Source organism: Strigops habroptila, chromosome 8 (genome assembly GCF_004027225.2).
Source record: "Strigops habroptila isolate Jane chromosome 8, bStrHab1.2.pri, whole genome shotgun sequence".
Lineage (NCBI taxonomy): Eukaryota > Metazoa > Chordata > Aves > Psittaciformes > Psittacidae > Strigops > Strigops habroptila.
In genome coordinates this window covers 57629729-57654143 of record NC_044284.2, presented here as the reverse complement: position 1 = coordinate 57654143, position 24415 = coordinate 57629729, and the positions used below count along the sequence as shown (strand labels likewise).

Here is a 24415-nt window from a genome sequence, read left to right as displayed (position 1 = left end):
GGAAGGAGACAGGACCACTGCTGCTTCTCCAACTGCAACTTCAGGCAGCCTCATGCCCTGCGAGGCCATGAAGCCAGCCGATGGCTGCCCATGAGCTCACTCTCCTCCATTGCTCACCCATTACGAGTGCAGCCTCCTTCAGTTTGCAGTTTCACTGGTAGAACCTTGGGTCCTTCAGTAACCAGCTCATCATGCCCACTGCTTTGCCACAGCCGGTTCATTTTTGCTGCTGAGGACACTGGCCCCAGTGGCAACGCAGGGAGGGCTGAATTCCTTTCCCAGCCTGGCTCTCTGTTTTGACAAGTGATTCTTTTTATAAACCCCAGACAGGATGTCTTTTCACAGGCAGTTGTAAAGCTGGATTTAATACATGGCAGAGGGAATACACAAAAGCCCTCGCACGTTCTGCAGCATGGGGGGTTTTGGTGGCTCTGTGAACGTGCTGACCAGAAGCTGACCTTGACTCCTGACGCAGTGCATGGCCACCAAAGGGTGGGCCCCATTCTGCCATCGTTCATATTCCAGATTTCACTTCACAGCCTACATCTGCTTCCTCCCAAGACGATGGGCTGCCTACAATAACTCATTGCTGGGGGAGTGCGGCCACACAACACGGCCAGTGCGCAAGCACATAGAGCACAGCTCAGGCATCCTTGGTTCCTTATCCCACCTTGCAGCACCAGAGTTGTTCCTTCTCTTGGTGAAGCCCTTTCCAGTGCAAATGGGGTGACAGCAGCCTTGAGAGGGCAAGGGGAAGGTAAGGAAGAAAGAGCAAAGTCACCCTGAGGATTAGGTGTGGAGACCCCGAACCATCAGTGATGCTAAACAAGTCCTTCCACATTAGGTTAGGTCCACTTACACCTAAAACAGCCTAATCATCCTAAAATCCTTGTCTAAGCCTTCAGACTGTGTTCAGTTTCCCTGCGAGCTACCTGGCAGTTTCTAAAGTGACTATAATCCTGTTGTCCCTTTTGGATGGATTTTCCAACAGCCAACATAGCTACTTCTGTTGTACTAAACCCTCTGCCCACCTCCTCTCCAAGCCATCATGTATTTCTACTCCCTCACATGAAATATTTGTGAAACTCAAGAAGTGAGTCCTGGATAATGGATGTTCTATTGATAAATACCTTTCAGAAAACACCATCTGGAAGCCAGGCAATTAAGCAACATAAGGTGAACCATATTCTTCCCATATTCCCTCCAAATAGAATGTTTTATAAGGTGCGGAAGGCAGGTTTGACATATCAAACATCAGTAGAAATACCTTTGCTGTCTTTTGAAATCTCCTGGGCCTTGCAAATGTGCATCCAGGTGGAGAAGGGCCACACAGAACCACTCCAGTTCTAAAGTCCCTGCTCTTCAGACAAGTAGAACAGTCACACCAGCTATTTTCCATATAGGTTCAGAGTATCAAAAGGATTTAGCAGTGTTTGGCTGCCTTTGAACCCCAATTCCTGCATGTGGGTATCAGGAGTTAGGTGGAGTTTGGGCTTCTCCTGCCTGGTGCAGCCCTACTTTGGAGGGCACAGAGTACTCCCAGACCAGGCTGGCTTTGAATCTTGCTGTGCCACAAAGCAACTTTTTCCTTTCAGAGGAAACCCATAAGTGTGTGTCGTCCCTCTGGAATATTCTGGCAGTGGTTCTGATATCATCAGCCTATAAAACAGCTGATAACATCTCCCTGTGTTTTTCCCTTAAAGCCTTTAAGCTGAAATCTGACATTTGTCTTCAACCACTGGATGCACAAAAGCTCTTCAGATTCATTCAGCCCACATCCCGAACTCCACATTTCCACCCGTGTCCCACAGGAGCCCCACTCCAGCCCACATCCCCCAACAGGCTTTTCCTTCAAGGAGACCGATTTTACTCCGGTTTCCTCAGTAGAGGGAGCTTCTCACCCGTCAGTTTGAACACCACCTTCCTCCAACCCTCTGAAACCACGTCCCGTTTCCTACAGCACCCTCCCTGTGCCAAACAAACATGCAGGTAGGTGGTTAGGGAAATGTAGACCTAACCCCTAGTAACCGTGTGTTGGTTTGGTTATTGAATTAAGGCGGCTTGCAGCCTTTCTAATTCTTTATTAGTTTTCATAACCATTACTATTAAAAGGCCTGTGCTTGTGAGAGCCTGGTACCACTCACTCAACAGCAGCTCTGTGGCAGCCAGTGCCCGGGCTGTGAGAGCCTCAGTTAAATAAAAGGGCTTTCTAATGCTTTTCAACGCCTGCCTTTGCTTCCACTGTCTCTTATGGAGACAGAAGTCTTCAGCCAACTTTTGTCTGCAGCTCAAATGCTCTGTATGTTATTATCATCACCCTTTTAGCTGTCTCCTTAAGCAAACAGCTGCATCTTTTCATTCTTTCCTTGTCCAAAAGCCTTTATTACGAAGTCCTGAGTGGTGATGAACAGAGTCCTGCGCAGTATTGGCAGGATGATCTCCTCTCCATGAGGAGATGGGCAGCTCTGGCATGGTCAGTGAGAGAGAGGCCCCTGCTCTGCTCCGTGCACCCCACCACCTACATGAATTCCACCAGAGAGCTGGTCCAGGCAGGGACAAGCATTGCTTGAAACCCTAGTTGAGTTCTTCAGTCAGATCAGTTCCCAACCTGTTTCAGCGAGCGACAGCAGCAGCGCTTGTACTGCACAGCGTGCTCAGAACTGCACGAGTGGGTGGGTGGGATGGCAGGAGAGGGAGGGAGCTGCTTTTTTAAGAAGCACCCACAGCTTAAACACACTTAAAATGATAATTTAACTGAAGAGACCCGGGATTTCAGCCTTGCAAAGACACCGAGCGAATCTTAGCTTTTCCAACCACATTTACAGATGATGTTTTCCTAAGCCCACATAGATTGTTGGAGGATGTTTTGCTCACACCTAAAATAACTAAAACTGTTAGCATTTAAAACATGTGTCTCCCCTTCCCTCATCCCCTTCTGACTCCTTTATTTGCTGTGATTGGCATCGCTGGGTGCACAGGCAATTTTACCATCACCTTCACGGTGATTCACTCACTCCTCTGGTTCAAAGCACAGCCTCACATTGCAGTCTCTGAGCTCAAGCACTTGCTGCCTAGGGCTTTACAAAAAGAAGAGCAGGACATGGAAAACATTGTAAAGACTTTTAACAGGTCTTCATAAAAACAAATTCAAAACACTGTTTACTCTGCAGGTATAAATATCCCTTTATGAATAAATGATGCTGTTACCCAATAAGCCCTGCATTTGATCACATTCAGACCAAGAAGAATTATTTAGCTTCTTCAGAGAGGTTAAAATAACCTCTCTTGGGGCATGGGAAACTTCTTTTCCGTGCATAATTTCAGTCACCAGATGAATTGGTAAATGAAAGCAGGTAACATCAGCTGGCATGTAAGAAGGAAAAGAGCTGGTGGGATGACTAGGCACAAGTGCAACGAATGTAATTTGGCTGGGAATAAATTAAGGCTGGAAACTGGGAGACCATTTCCAAATATCAGAGGTGTGAAGGTTTAAACCAGTCTTTCGATAAGAGCAGCGGGACAAAACAAAGCCCCTCAGTTGTCTGAAGGAGACTGTAAGCTCTATGGCTGCCTGCCATAGCTGAGCTCCAAATCTCGATGCAGCCATCCCCCCCAGTTCAGTGCTCTCAAGTATCTCGTGTGGCAGCCAAAGCCAATGGTGAATATTTGTCTTGCTGGCAAAGAGGAAGAGACACCTGGCACGTTGGTGTGCTGTGTCACCATAGTAGTGCCCTCACCAAACACCTCGATGCCACGTCTCTCTATGAACCCAGCAGTGCTGTGGCAAGGTCCCTCTGGCTCTCTGGGGTCTGTGCTGTGTCAGCATCTCCTGGGGTGGCCACTGCTGCCACTGCTCTCTCAAACAGCACACCTCTTGAGGGACAGAATGGGTTTTAGCTCAATAGTCATATATCCCTTACAGACTATCCCTTACACCCTCCCTGTTCCACCGCGGAATTTTCTGCTAGGGTTTTAGAGAGCAAGCAGTGTTTCGGAAGGGGGTATCTCCTTCTTCCTTCCAGCAAGCGGATGGCGCAGTACAGTTTCTGTGGGGGATTCCCGCACTGCTCGGTGCTCTGGTACCTAAACCACCACAAGCGAGCATGAGAGGCGTGCGGGAGGCGGTTTACCCGTGTCCCCAACCCCAAAGGCACCTTGCCCGAGGGACACTGACCACCGCAGCGCCTCCACCACAGGGACCTGTCCCCAGACCCAGACACCGGCAGCCCCCCTGTGTGTGTGGGGGGTGAGGGGAGGTCCCCTTTGCCTCAGGCCCTGCCCCACACTCCCCTCAGCCCCTGTCCCCCACCTCACGACCCATCCCCAGCCGTGTCCGTGTCCCCCCCCGCCCCGCTGCCCCATGGAGGGGCGATAACACCCCACAGCGGGGCCGGGGGCCGGCGTCCGCGGCGACCCGATGAGGGCAGAGCGGGGCCCGCCGCTCTCATCCAATGGGCGCCCTCAGCGCCTGGTCCGATCTCTCCGGAGCTCTCTCATTGGTCTCTCCCCTCCCCTCTCCTCACGGAGGAGGCCGGCGGCGGCCAATGGGGCTCGGGCGCGCGGGGGAGAGGGGCGTGGCCGGGGCGGCGAGGGCGCGAGCGGCGGGCGCGGTATGGCGGGGTCCCGGCGGCCGTGAGGGAGCGCGTGCGGAGCGGCGGCCGCCATGTCGCCGGTGTGGTCGCTGGGAGCCGGGCTGCTGCTGCTGCTGCTGTGGGTGAGGCACCGCGGGCTGGAGGCCGTGCTGGTGCACCACCGCTGGGTCTTCGTCTGCCTCTTCCTCTTGCCTCTCTCCATCCTCTTCGACGTCTACTACCAGCTGCGCGCATGGGCTGTCTGGCGCCTCCACAGCGCCCCGAGGCTGCACGCACAGCGGGTCCGCCACATCCAGGCGCAGGTGAGGCCCCGCCGGACACCCCCCCACACCCCGGCTCTGGCGGGGGAGAGCTTCCTGGCCGGGGCCCTGCGGCGAGCAGCCCCCCCCCCCCTTCCCGTTTCCCCTCCTAAATGCGGCCGCGAATCCGGCTGCGGCAGCCGGGGTGGGGGGAAAGCAAACGAATAAGAGCCAGGGGTGTTTCTGCCCCTGTGTTATGGGGGTTTTCCCTGCCTGAAACTCCCGGTGAAGTTGCCGTATCAACATCTGGCGAGTCCAGATGTGTCCGCCCGGCTGCTGTCGCTGGCATCCTCAGAGATGTGCTGGAGTGTCCCTGTGTGCTCGCATGGGTTAGGCACGTACCTCTGTGTGTGTGTGTGTGTAACATGGAAATGTAAGTCTCTGAATGCTGGCTTAATACCATGATTTAATACCACCCCATCCTGCTTCTCGGCGTTATTAGTTCCAGGAGATGATTGAAGGGGAGGCAAAACTTTTCTTCCACCCATAAATGCGGATGTCTGTAATGTTTCTGTGCTCTCTGGTATTTCTGTCATGTCTGCTTCTGTTTTTTCCCTTGACTCTCATGTTCGTTGCAGATACAGATCGATATTAACATGCACAGAGTTACTCTTGAAGGATTTGAGGCTGGGTTTTGTATCACCAGCTGTAGTAGCAGTTGGGCTTTGAAGAGAATGCTACACTTGATGTTTGTTCGCCAGATGTTAACCACTGTGGGTTTGCAGAATTCATGGATGAAATATGTGGCTTACATATTTTCCTGCTCAACTTTTCTCCCTTTGCTTGTTCATTAGCAGGCTCAGGCCATTTTGGGGTGTGTTTGGGAGGAGGAATTGCTTCATTAACCTTCACAGAACTAAGATCAGATTATTTATGACAGTGATAATACCTCCCTCAGAGGATAGGGTTTCCTGTTTTAAAACTCTTTGTTAGTTCCTTGCTAAGTTTTCTAAACCCCCTCTCCAAACCCCCAAAGCTGTGGAGTATATGTATGGGTATATATATGTAGAGAAATGCTTTCTTTGCGTAACTAAACCCCTCTGGTGGTATTTGATTTAGAGGTTCAGAGGTCTTCAGAGAGACTTCCAAAGCATGACTACTCAACATAGAGACATCCAGGCTTTGTTACTTGCAGTAACATGCACGTAGAGGAGTAACAATATTCCACAGAGAGAGAAAATGTTTCTGGTACACATTATTGGTGGCACATGTGTGCCTTAGAGCATCACCTCAGTCGTTACCTCTTGCAGGTTCGGGAGTGGAAAGATGAAGGCAGCAAAAGATACATGTGCACTGGCCGGCCTGGTTGGTTGACTGTGTCACTGCGTGTTGGGAAGTATAAGAAGACTCATAAGAACATCATGATCAACTTAATGGATGTTCTGGAAGTGGACAGTGAAAGACAGGTAACAAATTCATCACAAAGCTTTCGTAATAATGAAGGTTACAGCTTTCATAACTACATTTGTAGCTGAAGAGATTAAATTCCATAAAGAACAAAGGATTTTTGTAGCAGTAGACCCAGCGAATTTCAGGCTTTACAGTGTGTGCTCGGATCATTCTATCCAAAAAAGCAGCATATGGAATTGCTTAGCTTTTATGTGCTGGAGTCTAAAAGACCAGATTGATTTATGGTTTGGGGGACTGAGCAACAAGATGTTGAGGCAGAGGAGGAATCACTAAACAGTTTCAACTATTTTTAGTAGTGCTCTTAGGAAAGTAAGTCTCTGAATTCTGATAACAGATGGAAGCACAATCTAGTTGGCTGGGTTTTGTCATCCTTAATGCTGAACACTTAATTCACGTTTGGTGGGGGGAATTGGGGTATTTGTTTTGCTTTTTAGGTTGTTCGTGTAGAACCTTTGGTGACCATGGGCCAGTTGACTGCATACCTGAATCCCATGGGCTGGACTATTCCTGTGGTACCAGAGCTCGATGATCTTACAGTAGGTAAGGGTCGTTGTGATGACAGGAGACTCACTGATTTTGCTGATAATGCCACATGTCACTGCTTTTTATGCAGTGACATGTTGCGTTATTTTAAAGGTTCCAGAAGTACTCTGTTGAACCTTATGTTCTGTTGTGGTATTTATGTTGTAAGTGCTCCCTTTATATTTATTTAGTTTTTAAACAGTCTTCAAAGCATGCCCAGAGCTTGAAAGTGGGGTTTTGTTCTCATAAACCACCTTCATTTCACCATGTATTTCGTTTGATTTGTTATGTGCTCTCTTGATAAGGTGGCCTGATCATGGGAACTGGTATTGAGTCTTCATCCCACATCTATGGACTTTTTCAACACACCTGTGTGGCCTATGAACTTGTTCTTGCTGATGGAAGCCTTGTGAGATGTTCACCAGTAAGACAAACTGTTCTTTTGCTATCATTTACAATGTCGTTGACAGTTATCAGTGTGGATATATGATTGAGTATGACATACTTTTTGCAGACTGAAAATTCAGACCTATTTTATGCAGTGCCTTGGTCTTGTGGTACTCTGGGTTTCCTGGTTGCAGCAGAAATAAAAATGATTCCTGCCAAGAAATATGTCAAAATACATTATAAGCCTGTGAGAGGACTGCAGAACATCTGTGAGAAGTTTACTGAAGAGTCTAAGAAAAAGGAGAATAGTTTTGTGGAAGGACTCGTGTATTCTTTGGAAGAAGCAGTCATCATGACAGGAGTCCTGACTGATGAAGCTGAGCCAAGCAAGGTAACTAAGGGGAGGTTACTCACAGAGAAAAAAATACCCCCAAAGTTTAAGTGAGGCTGTACTATATGCCAGTATAAAACCAAAATCATTATAGGATCAGAACAATCTCTTAGCATGGGATTAGATTCTGTCCATCAGAATATTTTAAGTTACAGCTCTTTGCCACTATAACAGTCTTTACTCTAAATCTCTTCATTTGAGAAGAAGTGATCCACTCATTTCATTATTCCAGCAAATAATTTAATCTACAGCCTTTTCATTGCAGTACCTAAGGAGGAAGACAAGTATCTTCTCTCCTATACAGAACAAGGCTGCTTTAAAGTGCAGTTTGCAAGCTTTTAATACAGCCAATGCAGGTAAAACACATAAGGGACGTTTACAGGAGGGATGTGCCAGCTGCTCACTGCAGCCCTCCACCTGGATCTTTCTCCTCTGCCATATGAGACTTTCAGTTAACAATGGGTTGAGAGATTGGTATTTTAGAAATCCAGTTCTGTCACATTCATGGTCTCTTAATTAACTGGTAGCAGCCAAGCCTTAGCAACTCTTATCTGAATTAAACCTTAGTGGCAAGATAGGAAGGCAGCAGCCGTGCATGTGGAGAACTGAAGGCTGCCTGGGTCTTTGGTGACAGACTCGTTCACACTGTCACAGAGGGTGTAGCATTGATTCTTCACAGTAAAGGAACTTGGGGACGTGTACTTAATGTTGTCTAGTAAGGTGTAACTGTTTTCTGTGTTGATGTTTGCTAAGGAATGCCTATTTTCATGCAGATAAACAGAATTGGCAACTACTACAAGCCGTGGTTCTTTAAGCATGTGGAGAAGTATTTGAAAGATGACAGGACTGGAACAGAATACATTCCCTCAAGACATTATTACCATAGACATACACGCAGTATCTTCTGGGAGCTCCAGGTAAGACCAGCTCCAGAATTAAAACAACATCTGCAGGAAGGTGCTGTGCTCTTTCCCAGTGTGGGTACAAGGTACCTTCCTCTTGGCAACACTTCTGCCTTTCATGGCATTAAAAACTGAAGTTTATGGCAAATTTAAAAGTCCTGCATTTGGGCAAAACAAATCCAAAGGCCCTTTTTTATATATAAGGCGTTATATCATAACCTCCTAATTTCTGTTCAGTGCTTTTCTGAATTTAGACCTAAAGTACATATTTCAGCTTTTAGACCTACAAAGTGATTTTCAAAGACGGATGGTGGGAAAAACATGAATGTGACATCGTGGCTGAAAATTTTCCCTGTCTAAATTCAGAATAGTAATTATGCAGTAAGGTGGTTACTTTGACTTTCATAAATGTGTTTGTTGAGATGTGCGTTTACACAAAACTTTATGTGGCATTTTGAAAGAGTTCCATTGCTACATTTTGTATCTCTGGAGTGAGACACTGGATCCTTTCAGCTCCTGGAGAAGTTAAGCAGGAGTTGCCTGTGCAGGAAGTACTCAAAATTCTATAGCTTTAAAATTCTTTTCAAGAACTTATCTCATACGTAGTTTTTCTTGCAAGAGTTCTGTAAGTTTAGCTTCTTATGCACTCCTTCCTTAGCTGTTTTAAGATAATCACTTCCTGTTCTCTGAACTTCATTCTCTGAAGGTATTTGGGGCTGAGTAAGTTGTGATTCATATGACTCAAAATCAGTCGTCGTAACTAGGGGAGGCTTAGGGCAGGGCTGTGTAGCTGTTGTGGTTTAAGTTCAGTCCAGGCCTCTCTTATTTCTTCATATTTGTATTAGAGTAGTTTAGCAAAAGTATCATCAGTTACATTTATTGAAAACCTGGTTTAATATTGCTCTGAGGATTCCGAATATTGCCTTTTGGTTCACTTACACATTCTGAAGCCAAACTTTTTTCCTTTCCTCTTTCAAGGATATCATTCCCTTTGGCAATAACCCTGTTTTTCGTTACGTGTTTGGCTGGATGGTTCCTCCCAAAATCTCCTTGTTAAAACTCACCCAAGGAGAAGCTATACGAAAGCTGTACGAGCAACACCACGTTGTACAGGACATGCTGGTGCCAATGAAGAGCCTTGAAAAATCTATCCAGACCTTCCACGATGACCTTAATGTAAGAACACATGGGTTTAAAATGCAGCAAATCCCGGACTGTTTGTGATAAGAACTGGGACTGTTGATCCTGAGACACAATAGGCTGCTTGTGTAGAAGGTCATGATTGTATCCCAGGGAGTGTTGTGCTTTGGCAGTGTTATCTTGCAGGGCTGCAGATGAACAACAGTGAACAAGTAAGGTTTGAACTTTAGTAGAAGGCCAACACTTCTAAAAGGTGTTATCACTTAGTAAAACCTGAGCTGAGCCTTGGGCAACATGGTCTGGTGTGAGGTGTCCCTGCCCATGGCAGGGGGTTGGAACTGGATGATCTTAAGGTCCTTTCCAACCCAAACCATTCTGTGATTATAAAATGACTGGTGGTCTCACTAAACCCCACCTGCAGGAGTTGATTTCCCTTCCTTGCTTTTATTGCTGAATGAATTTTAGTTAGTATAAGAAGTACAAACTTGGCCATTTCAGTTTCAGACTGACCTGGAAAAGAAAACTCTTCATTCTCTTTACTGAGAGTGTGTTTTCAGTTGTTGCTTTGGGATGAGGGATGGTTTGGTTTTGTTTCATTTCAAATATCAGAGGGGGAGGAGATGTAATTCTAGGAGAACACAGCACATATTCTGAGCATCTCAATCTATTTCTGTTATGGTCATTAGCAAGTACAGCTAAGAACCACAGTAAGACAATTGGAAAGGAAGAGCTGTGCACGTTTCAATCCCAAACTGGGAAGGAGTCCTCAACTCTTCATTTGTCACCTTTATTAAGCGTTGTTTTGTTAGAGATAAGTGATAAAGTGTTTTCTTGCCTCTGCAGGTGTACCCTCTTTGGCTGTGTCCTTTCATACTGCCCAATAATCCTGGTATGGTCCACCCGAAAGGCGACGAAGCAGAACTCTATGTGGATATAGGAGCTTATGGAGAGCCCAAAAGGAAACAATTTGAAGCCAGGGCTTCAATGAGGCAAATGGAAAAGTTTGTAAGAAGTGTGCATGGGTAAGGATCCCACTCCTTAGAATAGTATTAATGCCAAATAATTTATACCCTTGTGGTTTAAACACAGTTATTTAATCCCACAGCACTTAAGTATTGCAATAATTTAACCACCAGAGAACTGATTTTAATTACTAATTTTGATGTTATGATTTGGAAATACGATTCACTTTTATGACTTTATTGCAAAACCAAACAAACGAGTGCACTGGTTCTTGCGGTGTATTTGGGAGGTGGGTGGCTTCAGGTCACCTTTCAGCTCTAGGCTGCTCTGGGAGTGGACTCTCTGCTGCAACAAAACTCATCCTTGCATCCACCCAGGTGCAGAAAGGCCTTGGCAGGTCTGTGCTGGCTGTACATAAAGCAGTTGCTGCCCAGAAGCAGCTCTCAGCACGGCTCTTAGCCCTGCCCTCAGGAAGGCAGCCATTGAGCTGTGTGTATGGAGGCTGGTTCAGAGCAGGGGCAGAGCAAGTTCTGTTTTGGCTCCAGTCCCTTCAGGAATGCCAGAGGCTGTCAAGGTTTGGACAGCTTCCCTGCCTGCCTGCCCTTGGGACTGTTGTGCTCCCTGCAGCGTCATGCTGCAGCTCTGCCCCGTCCTTGTGCTGGCGTGTCTTTTCAGGGGGAGGCCAGCCTTGACTCGTCCCTGTGCAGTGGTGGGAGCCTTTCCTCCCTCACAACTTGTACTTCCATAGCTTCCTTTCCCTTGCCCTGATTCCTATTACACAGGGCCATAGTAGGCGTGAGATACATGCCCACCATCTGTCACAGACTCATGCCAGCCTCGTTTGCTGTAGTAGTGTCAGTGGAGAAGCAGTTCCAGGCTTGTTTCTCAGGAACAAAAAACAACTACATGGTATTTTTACACCATCAGTATGATTTATCCCCATTTCTATTTTGACCTACTTCTCAGTCTAACAGTGATTGTATCCCATGTGGCTCAGTACCAATGGTGAGTCTGCTTCGAGATGATTTGGAGAGTGTAAATGACTTTTAGCTGCAGTAAGTGATCTACCAGAGAACAAAGCAACTGAAAGCTAATTTTAAGCTTTTTTTTTTAATTAACTGGAAATCAAGCTTTTAATTTAAAGCTCTTTACTAACAAAGTTTTGTCTCTTCTTTATCTGTCCCTGGGAAATGAACAAGGGATAAATGCTTGTTTCATAATCATACACAACAAGAGAGCTTTCATGTAAGAGTTTGTGTTTTCCTGCTGCATTTTAGAGAGCACGGGATGAAAGTGGGGAGTTGTCCACAGCTAAATAAGGATTTCATTTAGTTTTGTAAACGGACCTTTGTTACACTGTGCTTCATTTACACTATAACTTTATCCCTTTAGCCTGGTATATTCTCAATGTGCAGTTCAGAGAAGCTAAAAAGTCAAAGAATGCATTGCTACATCTGCCTTGAATGCATTTTGTAACACAGGCTAATATGAGATGCCAAGTAGCAATAGGACAAGGGGTGCTGGGTTCAAACTGAAACAGGGGAAGTTCAGGTTAGATATAAGGAAGAAGTTCTTTACTGTGCAGGTGCTGAGGCACTGGCACAGGTTGCCCAAAGAAGTGGTAAATGCTCCATCCCTGGCAGTGCTCAAGGCCAGGTTGGACAGAGCCTTGGGTGACATGGTCTAGGGTGAGGTGTCCCTGCCCATGGCAGGGGGTTGGAACTAGATGATCTTAAAGTCCTTTCCAACCCAAACCATTCTATGATTCTGTGATTCTATGATTGCACTTCCATGGATCATAAGAAAGCATGCAGTAAAAGCAATTCCTTTTTCTGAAGCTGGAATTAAAAGGAATTAAATGGAAGAAAAAGGCAAGCAGGCTTTCAAAAGCAGTTAGAAAAGTATTTGCCAGGGATAATTTAGGTTGTGTGTGGGTTTCAGTGCAAGGGGCCAGATTCTTGATTTGGGAGAACAACTGGTTCTCTCCAGAGATTTGTGTTTCTGTGAACACGAGCTGTTAGCACACAAGTTGTCAGAAGATTTGGCTGCACATGGTCAGGATCTCTAAACACGAACCACTGCTTTATACACATTTCTTAGTTCTCCTCCTTTGTGTAGTAACAAAACTAATGAAAGCATCAGTACATTGATGGCTAAAGAAGGGTTCTGAACCATATTTTTAAAGCAACAGTTATTTTAACTGCTGTCATTTCCCATCTTCCCCTTCACCAAAATGACTGTAGCAGCATTCTGTTATATGTTATTTCCTCTTGGAAAATTGGTCATGGTAATGTTAAATCCACAAAATACAATTGTCTGAGTGCCACAGTGTAATCCATGTGAGCAACTATATTGGCTTGCCTTTTAAAAGCATTTTTAATGGCTTGTTTGGTTGAATATTTGCTCTTCATAGCTTGCCCTGACTGTTTTCTTATACTTTACATATCTTACGGCACAATTAATATTGTCCCTGGTTTATTTTTCCCTCCTCTCCAGTTTCCAGATGCTGTATGCAGATTGCTACATGACCCGTGAGGAGTTCTGGGATATGTTTGATGGTTCCTTATACCACAAGCTGCGGGAGCAGATGAATTGCAAGGATGCCTTTCCAGAAGTGTATGACAAAATCTGCAAGGCCGCAAGGCACTGAGCCTGGGTGGTCTAACCAAGCAATCAGGGAAAGATGAATTTACCTATAGCTAGTCAGTATATCCTTTAAAAACAAAAAAAAGCTTTATTGCTCTCCAAATAAGCTCATTCTTGTTGATGTTTAAAGGTATGAATTCCTGCTTTATGAATTTATGTTTAGTATTTCTTTGTATGTTTTCAAATGGAATTTTTCCAAACTCCAAGTGATTGTTTTGAAGAGCTCTTCCAAGTGCTAGCCTTTGTATCTAATGTGACGTGGGTGGATTCACCTATTCCCAAGCATAAGAAGAACAGTTGGAAAGGATGAAGACACTGGAGTCACACCAGCTGTGTGCTGTAGCTCTATTTAACATGACTTCTGAAAACAGCAGGGAGGGTGCAGAAAAAAGTGCCAAAGCTGAACACGTTGTCACGTTGATCATGATGTTTAAAACCGTTTGCCCCCGGTTGGTAACTGGTAGAACAGCTCAGCAGTGATACCATAACCTTCCAGCTGCTGTGTGTGGTGCTGTGCCACGTGGGTTGTACTGTGCTGTCGTGTCAGCAGAGCAGTGAAAACTCTCTGGCAGGGGCTTCAGTTTCAAAACGGAGCGTTGAGGTGTGAAGAAAATGCTTTTTACTTGTGCCTATCAGATCAGTTTTGATTGTAAAGCGTAAGCGGATGTAGGGTTTAGGTACTTTGTAGTTGGCTAACGGTGCATTGGGGGTTGGCCCCACGAGTATCTGTGTTCTGGCTTTGCAGACTACTGAAGAAATTGCTGCTATTTCATATAGCCAAGTTTTAATTTCAGGTTTTATTCATTGTGGGTCACTTTATGTGGATTTTTGGGGTTTGTTTTGGGTTTTTTGGGGGGTTTTGGTCATTGCTTTATTTTAGTGCCTTATAAATACTTGGTTGGAGGAAGATATGAGTTATTTCTGACAGTTCTGGCCTGGCCAGTAGGAAAAGGAAGTCCAGGCTTTCTTTACATGAGGTTTGTTAGAGCAAGTGGCTGTGGAGAAGAACAACTCTGGTTGTGAATCTTGACACACACAAGCTTTGGTTCTGACTCGAGTCCCATTTTTGCTTTCTGTTTTAGCCGGATTAGGTTGATAGGCTTTGTAAAAGGACTGTTTCAGTCACCTGGAGAGGAAATCAGCAGCAAGTACTGCTCAGTCCCCCCTTCTGCTGCTTTTGGGTTCCAAACCAAGCCCATGTCTTGCCCAAGCAGTACTTCAAATTATTACTTGAAACCTTCCTGAGCTTGAGGGAGAAGAAAGTCATTTTCTTGTGTAGAGGGTAACGTGAGGATCTCCTTAAACAGTTACCAGTGGGAGGCTTAATTTTTCTAAGTGTGCTAAACCAATGATTTTATTTATTGATAGATGGATGTTTACTGTCCAGATGAAACCAATGATAAAGCAGTAACAAGAATCAGGTTGGCCTTTTACTCAGCACTGCATGCTGGGCAGCTTGTGTGCAGATAAAATACCCCCTATGATCAAAATCCCACACAGGGGACTGGTAGCAGGGGCAGCCTCCCATGAGGAGACACAGCCTGTGGAGAGCAGAGCAGGGCAGGGGCTGTGTCAGTGATCCAGGAGTGTCTGCTACACCATCCCAGCGCGCAGGGGAAGGCAAAGGCTGATTCTCAGGGTGTAACCGGCCTTCCTGCCCCTTGTCCCTGGGCCAAAGCTACAATTTAGCCCAGTGCTTGTAAGATAACCTGCACAAAGCGAGAGTGGGTTTGGTTAGCTTTTAAAGGGCCACATTAAAACAGCTAGAGGATATGCAAATACTTTTCTTTAGGCTGTGTTTCTCTCACCTACGTGCTGATGATCTTTAGGTATGCACTGTATTTGGGTTTTCACTCCTTAATTTATTGGCAAACTTTGTATGATGTGACTGGGTGCTGTAACTGTATCAGTCCCACACATGCACATGCATAATTGCTCTTAATTTTTGGTTGTATGGGCTGTTTAAAATAAAGATCTAGCCAGCATACTGCTCAAAGGAGTGTCCTTTCATCATTACTTACTTTTCAACAGCTGCCAAGGTCGTTTTTCCTGCTTATTGTCCTGTTTCAAATGGTCAGCCATCACTGAGGAATGCTGCTGGTGAGGAGGCCTTGGTATGGGAAGGGAGGACCCTGGTGCTGCAGACAGCCATGAAGGAATGTCTTTGAAGTCTGTGAGTCAACACTTATCTCTGCCCTAAGACACACTATACAAAACAAACACCACTCAGCTGAGCCTTAACCCTTCAGTGATACCCCACTAACACCACGTAGCCTTATGATTCCAGTTATCCTGATCTCCCCTCCTTTTGTCTCATTCTTTCCCTGTGAAGTTTTGTCCAAGGAGGACAAACACCCTTGGATTTAGGTGCTACAGCTGTTGACAGCTACTTCATTCTTCTCACTTCATGCTAATAAATCTAATCCTTTGGGTGAGCAGCCATGTAAGGGAGGATGAAGGTTCAGGGCACTCTTCAGTCTGAGGAGTTTCACATCCTCACCTCTTGCCTTGGAAAATGCCCTCACAGCAGCTGTGTGAGCTGTCAGAGGTGTTCCTGCGCCTCCCATGGTCACAGCTTTGCACCCTCTTCCAGCGTGCCCTTCACAGAGGGAAGCTTCAGGCTTCTTCCTGAAATCCAGGCTGCCAAGTGCCTCAGGCCCACTGAAACCACCTTCTTTTAATCACATTCCGTGCTGGCCCTGACCTACTGTGTGTCACAATCCTCTTCTGCTGCCCCAGCAGTATCTCTGCAGCCAGCACTCACCCGCACCCCTGCTCAGATGGTGCCCATCAGGGACCTCCTTCCTCTGCCTCTCCAGCACAATCATCAGGATTTCCTTAACCCACTGCAGTCCTACCTGTGCTTAGTTATCTTCCCCCACCAAATGATAATTGCAGGTTAATTAGCATATTTAATCAGCCACAACTAACGTGTAATTACACCTAAATTTAATTGTTCCAGTCTGCTCTAAACACTAGTATGAGACTTCATAAAGCTTAACCCTAAGTGAACCAGTGTACTCCCAGTACACCTTTATGGCCGTCCTCTGTTGGCACTGACACAGCTCTGTTCCATTCCTTTTCTCCATCACCTCTAGGATTTAATATCCCAAAAAATGTGGAATGATGGCACTAAATTCTCTGCAATTCCCTCCCTGGCAGTGTTCAAGCCAGGTTGGACACAGGGGCTTGGAGCAACCTGCTCTAGTGGAAGGTGTCCCTGCCCGTGGCAGGGGGTTGGAACTGGATGAGCTTTAAGGTCCCTTCCAATGCAAACCATTCCATGACTCTATAAAACCTCTGCATTGTTAATTCGAGTGAAGCTGCACGTTGCAGCTTGGGATGAAGGTCCTTGCACACAGCAACTTTAAAGGCAGCACAGGACAGGTATGCAGGCAGTTAGTAAGGGCTGGAGTTACTGCTCTGCTACTCTGTAGTAGTGCATTTGCAGCCACAGCTCTCCATTGGATTGTGCTGGTGGACCTGGGGGTGGAAATAATCACTCAACAGAAAAGGCTGTTGATGGAGTGTTTTATTAGCACAGGGCAAAACTTGAGTTGTTTCCCATCTCTTGACTTGTGTGCCAACATGCTGTAAGCGTTTTTGTCTACCCTGTCTCCTCTGCTGCCATGTCAGCTGTTTACTCACTGATTTGGGCTTTCCAGCACCATCTTACTTTTGGAAAAGTGATTTCTTCAGAGGTATCTGGACAACGAGGAGCAGAAATCAAATCACACCAGTTGGTTTTAGCAACAGGCTTGAGCCGCTCACTGTGAAAAGAAGATGTGACTCAGTGGGTTCAAATCATTGGCCAGATTAACCTTATTAATCTTGAGTCCAGAGGAGGCCACGGAGCTGCTGCGAGGGCTGGAGCAGCTCTGCTCTGGAGCCAGGCTGAGAGAGCTGGGCTGGGGCAGCCTGGAGAAGAGAAGGCTCCTGAAGGGGAGACCTTAGAGCAGCTCCAGTGCCTAAAGGGGCTACAGGAAACCTGGAGAGGGGCTTTGGGCAAGGGCCTGTAGGGACAGGACAAGGGGAATGGCTTTAACCTGCCAAAGGGGAGATTGAGATGAGCTCTTAGGCAGAAGTTCTTCCCTGTGAGGGTGCTGAGGCGCTGGCACAGGGTGCCCAGAGAAGCTGTGGCTGCCCCATCTCTGGCAGTGTTCAAGGCCAGGTTGGACACAGGGGCTTGGAGCAACCTGCTCTAGTGGAAGGTGTCCCTGCCTATGGCAGGGGGTTGGAGCTGGATGAGCTTTAAGGTCCCTTCCAACCCAAACCAGTCTGTGATTCATTAGTCTTAATGAGCACAGAGGTGAACAGAGCTCTCAAAAGCCTGGCTACTCCCTTAAAAGCACAGCTGTAACTTGATGTAACTTGAAGAGTGATTCTGGAGCTGTTTGATCAGAGATGCGTTTGAATTCGAAGTCCTGTTCATTGTTCATATATTCATTTATTCCTACTGCAAGATTAACAAAGCTGGGCAATACTGAAAGCTAGATTCCATTCTCCATCACAGGACAGCTCATTTTGGGCTGCCCCACTGAAAGCTGACGAGTTATATTCGGACAAGACCGATTTCTAACTACTCTCTGGAGATGAAGAAAGACCTTTGCAGAGCTGCCAGCCCATAGTGCCACCACAGCAGCTTGCTGATCTTGGCCACAAGCAAAGGTGAGAGCAGAGGGCTACCCTGAGGTCTCTCATTAGTATCCTTCCTAACTGCTTCACAGGGGTTTCACACTAGCAGTTTCAAAGCCCTTTGTGGTGCAAGTGAGCTGTGTTATCTTCCCTCCTCCCATGGGGAAACCAAGGCACAGCCTGAGAAGGTGATTTCTGTTCAGGGCTGTTGAGCAGTCCAGTGCCTGCACTGGGAATGAGTCCAGACAGCTTAATTATCCATCCACCTCCCAGGTCCTTCCCAGGCTGCCTCCTCTAACTCAATGAAAACTACTAGCCTACACCTCTGCTGCAGGCAAACTGCATTTCACAAGATACAACAACCACCTCAGCATCTCTCAAGTGCTTCAAGAGCCAGTTCTTTAACCCTCCCCAAACCCTTATGCAATGAGGAAGCACAAAGGGAGGGGAGAAGTGCAGCACCAACCTCCCTGTCCACAGATGGACCCTGTGGTGGGGCTGGTGAGTGTTTCCCAGTCCCAATCCATGATTTAACTACATGATCCTCCCATCTCACATCAGTTGTAGTGTCTGAGAGTCTCCCCAGAGCTGCTCAAGATCATTTACCTGTCAGCCAGCGTGAAACCACTTACAGCCCCCTTGTCTGTCAGACTTACAGCAAGTAGGCATCCCGCTTCAGGTTGCTCAGGTACCGCTGGGCATCACACTGGTACAGGGACTGGTATCTCATCTTCTGAGGGTATTTTTCATGCTTGGAGGTGTCATAGCGACCAACACCTACAGGGTTCTGGAAGGAAAAGATCTCATGAGCTTCCCCATCCACAGGCAGTGTAGGGGAGTGGGGCAAAACCAGGTAGTGCCTGCGCATGGCCAGGCCTTCAGTTGCAAAAAATCATAGGGTCACAGAATCATTTAGGTTGGACCTTTAAGATCATGGAGTCCAACCGTTCCCCAGCACTGCCAAACCCACCACTAAACCATGTCACTGAGGGCCTCATCTACACGTCTTTCAAATCCCTCCAGGGATGGTGACTCCACCATATCACTGTGCAGCCTGTTCCAGTGCTTGACAACCCTTCTGATGCAAAGGCTCCAGCTCCTCCTGTTTGTTGCCCATGCGTTGATGCAGATGCACTTCAGCTGGGCTGTTGATCCCACCATCTTTCTAGGGGGAGAAGCCCTAATTCCTACGTGACCACTCCTGGGTGCTTCCATGGTTTCTAACACACCAGTAACCCTTGAGGCTTTGCTGCCACATGGATCTCCATCCCCGACCTCCACTGAATCAGCAGAACAAAGGACCTCGCTAGCACATCATCCCTCAAGCACTGGTGTGCTTCCCCCAGACTCATCTCTAGTGAGCCTGGGTTTATCCCTTTCCCCTTCAAACCTAGTTTAAAGCTCTTCCAACGAGCCCTGCTGACTGCTGTCAAAGATCCTTCTCCCCCTTCCAGGCAGGTGAACCCTGTCACCCCCAGGCCTGGTGCTGTGTAGACCAACCCATGATCAAAAATCCCCCAAAATCCTGCTGGTGACACCAGGCTCAGAGCCAGGTATTGGTCTGCTGGCTCTTCCTGCTTCTTCCCTCATCATTCCCTGCAACTGGATGAAAGAGGAGAACACTACTTGGCTTTCTGATCCCTTAACCAGTCATCCCAAGGCCCTGAAGTCTCTCTGGATTGCCCTTGGACTTCTTGTTGCAACTTCCTAGCTGCCTATCTCAAAAATCAATACTGGATAATAACCTGAGAGCCACACCAGGGTGGGAAGCCTTCTCCTCACATCTTTAACGCCGGCCCCAGGGAGGCAGCAGGCTTCACTAAGTGGGTCCAGTTTGCATATTGGGCCTTCTGTTCCCTTCAGAGGAGAGTCTCTGGAGTCTCCTATGACAATGACCCATCTTTTTTTTCCTTATGGAAGCAGTTTTTGCACCTCCAAGCTAGATGAACCATTGCCCTTGTTCAGTTCCACTTGCAGAGCCTCATAGCTCTTATGGGAGGGCACCTGGGCAGGTGAGGTGGTCACAGAGGAGACATGTCACCATTCCCCCTTATCCCTTAAGTCTCTATGTTCATCCAGATGGAGAGAGGACAGGGAACCCTCCGTGTCTTGTGTCCTGTCCTCCTGTTGGCCTGTCCCGGGGAAGGCAAGGTGTGATCCCAATAGTGTGTCTTTATCTTTCACTCCCTGCTACTCCTCAACCCTCCTCTTCTATGAGCTCTATCCCAAAGCAGAGGAGCTGCTCTCCTGCATGCACTTCCCATAGGAGCGTTCAGTGCTGCCCTCCAGTCCTGACACAAGAGACAGGCACACCCTGGCACCATGGAGCACATTCCCACCGGAGCTCTGCCGGGACAGCAGCATCACCCATGGTGGGTGCAGAGCTCGGAGAGGACGTGGCTTTCTGCTGGGTGGGCACCAGCGCTCCCGGTCGAGCTGGTGCCAACCACAGCACCGCGCCCTGGTTGCCCGCCCTGTTGGTGGAGCTCCGGCCCGCTGGTGTGCCCTGGGGGCTTCTTTTATAGGTGCGGGGGTGCCATTGCTGCTGCCCTGCCCAGGTCCCAGCAGATGCCATGGTGCAAGCCGCCAGCTCCTGGCAGCTCTCCCGGCTCCCTGAGGTTCCCCAGGTTTGGGAAATCCTCCTGTGCACCAGTTCTATCACTCCTCAGTGACTGGTAGAACATGATGTGACATCTCTTAACCAAACCCAGCCTATATTGCAGGGGAGGGAGGAGAAGATGCATGGCAGGGGGTTGGAACTAGATGATCTTCAGGTCCTTTCCAACCCAAACCATTCTGTGATTCTATGATGCTATAATCAGTGTTAGCCTGGCCAGGCCCCTTCACAAGCAGTTCTTCTCATCACAGCAGCCCATAAAGAAGTGTGTAAGCTCTGCACGCTCACCAGTCACCTTCACTGCTAGCTGTAGTGAACAGCTGCCCTGCCACAACCTCCCCACTGGAATGTAATCTGTGAGTTCCCTAACGATCACAAAGATGTGATCTTAAGGTCCTTTCCAACCCTAACCATCGTGATTCTGTGTCTTCATCCTTGACCTCTTTCAAGTTGTCTGTTCCCTGCTCAGCTGGATAAAGGAGAGAAGCCACGTGGAAGCCTGCTCCTCGTCCTTAGCCAAGGTGGACTATTTCAGACTAAAGCTTTCCCCTGCCTGCTTTGAGGCCTTTAGGTTTTACTCTGGTTCCCTCTGGGGAAGCTGCCAAGATGAAATACAGCTCCAGGAATGAGTATGAAGGGAAGGGCTCCTACCTGCACTGGCTCTGTAACATGCTGCTGATGCTGCTAGAGTTAAAACTGGCTTTCAAGCAGCAGAATATGACTTTCTGGCAGGATACAAGTTGCTCCTGGCACCTAAAAGGACTCAAACCCAGCTACCTTCAACCACGAAGTGCATCCATTTGCTTGCAGCTGACGCAGAGCAAAACTAATGGGAAGGGTTGTCTGAGCACCCCTTGGAAAGGGCAAAGGCCTGAGGATGAAGGCAGAGATAATGTGGCCGCTGTGGAGCTCCTGCCCCTCTGCTCAGCACCAGCCAAGCTCACCTGCCTATGGGCAGCACATGCTCAATGCTCAGCATGATGCTGAGTACATGGGAGCGCCTTTCCCTTGACCTGGTAGGATGCTTTTATTCACCATTTATTCTTTAGCAACCTGTTCTAGGCAAGAACAATAGTACCCATCTCCTCTCTAAAGGATGGGCATCTGGACACATCACCCAGGTTTCCTGATAATTGGTGGGGAAAGAAAAGCACCTCCTGAGGTCACCTCCCTTCTGTCACAGACAGGCACCTGATGTGGGACTTCTGCTGGGGCGCTGCTCTGTTCAGAGGACACACCTAATGTTCAGCTGGCTGAAGCTGGTGAGGAGAGACCCCCTTACTCTGCCTCAGAGGAGTTTCCTCCTCTCCCAAGGTGCTGGGAATGGACTGGGGATGGTCACACTGAGGAAGCTCAGAGCCCAACTGTTGACTCTTCCTGCATCCCTCTCTTACTGCTGCATCCATTCACTCACCTCATTCCCAGTAAAGAGGTGGTAGAAATTTCTGTCGAATCTCTTGGCAGTTGACCAGGATGGGGCCTGGCTGTAGTATGCTGATTTCTCAATGGGCTTTGGGTTGTAGGAGCCTGGTCCCATCACATTCTGTGCAGAAGAAAACCTGTTACGCTTCAGTTTGCTCATAAAAAGAGCTGCACAATGTTGGAGAGTCATCCGTCCATCCATCCATCCATCCACCCACCCATCCATCCATCCATGCACCCATCCATCCATCCATCCATCCATCCATCCATCCATCCATCCATCCATCCCCCCAGGCCATAAAGCATCCCCATCCCAGGTAACTGCTGCACCACCAGGGATGCTGGTGACACCATGGTGCTGATGCCCATGCTCCCAGTGACTACCTTCCTCGGGCACTGGCTGAGTGTGAACCAGAAGATCCTCTCCATGGGGCAGCCCGGGTCCCTGGGCAGGGTGCTGAAGCAGCCTTTCTTCTTGTTCTCATTTGACATCAGCTCATCCAGGAAACTCTTGACAGTGACAGTGATCACCTCAGTGCCTTTCTTCTGCTGCTGCTGGGACAAGAGAGCAGCATAAGAAGCTCAGCTGCTGGTGGTCTCTTGGTCCACACCATCCCTCCTGTGCCGTGACAGCTCAGCTCGCCACTGCCCAAGGAAGCTGCGGCTGCCCCATCCCTGGCAGTGTTCAAGGCCAGGTTGGACACAGGGGCTTGGAGCAACCTGCTCTAGTGGAAGGTGTCCCTGCCCGTGGCAGGGGGTTGGAACTGGATGAGCTTTGAGGTCCCTTCCAACCCAAACCATTCTGTGACTCTGTGCATGAACATATTTCTCCAGGACCCAGGGGAAGCCAAGCAGCAAAATCCAAGCAGGACAGACGTTGGCATATGCCTTGCTCCATCCTTACGTGTCAGCAATGCCGCAGCTCACAGAGAAACCCCACCCATGTGCTGGACCTGTGGCAATGCACCTCCAAGTGTTGATAGCCACCACCGGTGGGCTTCGGCCTCCCTCCTGAGACACGCTGGCAGGGTCTGGGGCCGCCCGCCCGCTGCAGCCCCCGGCCGATGCTGCTCCGCAGGCTGTAGGTGCCAGGTCCCAGGCCACTGCCCTGCAGGCACAGGGAGAAAGGCTGCACTCAGCCATAGGACAGAGCCACCTCACCAGCGTGTGCCCAGGGCAAGGGGCAGGACTTGCCACAGCTTCCATCGGCGCACACTTGGCTGTCCTGCTGTCCATCATCCCCTTTGTGCTGGCAGAGCGCTTGTCCCTCTCGTCAAGCGGGATATAGGGGTTCCCATATGTGCCGGGGCCAGGGAAGCAGTCCTGTGGGAGAGATGAGGTGGCCATGGGCTTGTTCTCCAAAGCCAAGTCCCCAGCACATCCCGTGTCAGGGCACGACATACCCTGTGAGCATCCCTGAACCGCTCATCCCTCGTATCGCAGATCCCCCGGATGCTGGTGGGACGTGTCTCCTGCAGGAAGTCCTTGATGTTGTACGTGCCTGGGCCCAGCCTATCCTGCAGGAGGAGAGCGGGGAAGGGTGAGGATGAGTCTGGGCAGTGCTGTGCTCCCTGCACTGTTAACCCCAGCAAAGAGGGGGTGAACCCAGCTCTTACCTGGCGTTTGCGCCTCTTCATTATCTCCTTGAACTGGAAATGGGGCAGCTGACTGAGCCGGGGGCCCTGCTCTGCTCTGGCTGATGATTTCCCCTGCAACACACCACAAGGCTGAGCCCATGCTCAGCCAGCCACGGCTCCGCAGCCAGGTGAAGAGGGGTGATTAGTGGAGATGGACATGGGAATGTGCTGCTCCACACCCAATCCTCCATGCCCTGTGTTTGCTCAGCACCAGCAAGCTCCGGGATGAGCAGCCCACATCCCACACTTCCACTCTGCTGTGTCCCAGACCGTCATGTGCAAAAGATTCCCATGCAAGAAGCTGCTTCCCAGGAGGCACAGGCAATGTGGGAGGTGAGAACACCTACACCACAAGTCCAGCTCTTCCCGTGCATCCATGCAAGCCCGGCCGGTGGCCTCACCTGGCTGCCCATGCTCCCGAGGAGTGCTTGTGGCCCCATGCTGGCAGCTCTCGTCCCCCGGAGCCGCAGGGATGGTGTCAACACTTGCCATGGCAGCCGTCACCGTGGCACCTGCAATCACAGTAACACAGAGAATGTCCCCCCCCGGGCTGGCAGACAGCAGGGCCAAGGCAGGATCCTGCTTCTAACCTTTTGTTCCTTTAACCAGGCTAAAGGAACATATTCCGGGCTGGATCCAACCATTTAAAGGGCTTTTTAGGGACAAATTGTCTCTAAGCTGCTAAAAAATACATTCTTAAAGCAACAATCCAACCTTTCAGTTCCACTTCGGGCAATAAAACAGTGCTCTTGGCACAGATGTCCTCTGTGGAGCTGTGTTTGCTGTGTCTGTGAGCACTGGTGGGTCTGGGCAAGGTGATGAATATCCAGGATCTTCTCAGGGGAGGCTCAG

General features: G+C 48.5%; 2 protein-coding genes across 2 annotated transcripts; one reads left to right on the top strand and one right to left on the bottom strand.

Moving 5' to 3' along the window:
* Positions 1 to 4559: 4559 nt before the first annotated feature.
* DHCR24 (24-dehydrocholesterol reductase) lies at positions 4560 to 15248 on the top strand. The gene is made up of 9 exons (XM_030494039.1): positions 4560 to 4894; positions 6142 to 6297; positions 6736 to 6841; positions 7129 to 7247; positions 7338 to 7601; positions 8375 to 8518; positions 9482 to 9679; positions 10487 to 10665; positions 13103 to 15248. Exons 1-9 carry the CDS (start codon positions 4664 to 4666, stop codon positions 13254 to 13256), a joined length of 1551 nt encoding a protein of 516 aa, XP_030349899.1. The 5' UTR covers positions 4560 to 4663; the 3' UTR covers positions 13257 to 15248.
* A 1590-nt stretch (positions 15249 to 16838) lies between these two features.
* On the bottom strand, positions 16839 to 24003 carry LEXM (lymphocyte expansion molecule). Its single transcript, XM_030494038.1, has 10 exons — positions 23965 to 24003; positions 23543 to 23635; positions 23330 to 23443; positions 23121 to 23249; positions 22894 to 23034; positions 22308 to 22475; positions 21919 to 22047; positions 21156 to 21188; positions 18544 to 18674; positions 16839 to 17022 (listed from the first exon to the last, which is right to left on the bottom strand). The coding sequence occupies exons 1-10, from the start codon at positions 24001 to 24003 to the stop codon at positions 16893 to 16895; spliced, it is 1107 nt and encodes a 368-aa protein (XP_030349898.1). The 3' UTR covers positions 16839 to 16892.
* Between the last annotated feature and the right edge of the window lie 412 nt (positions 24004 to 24415).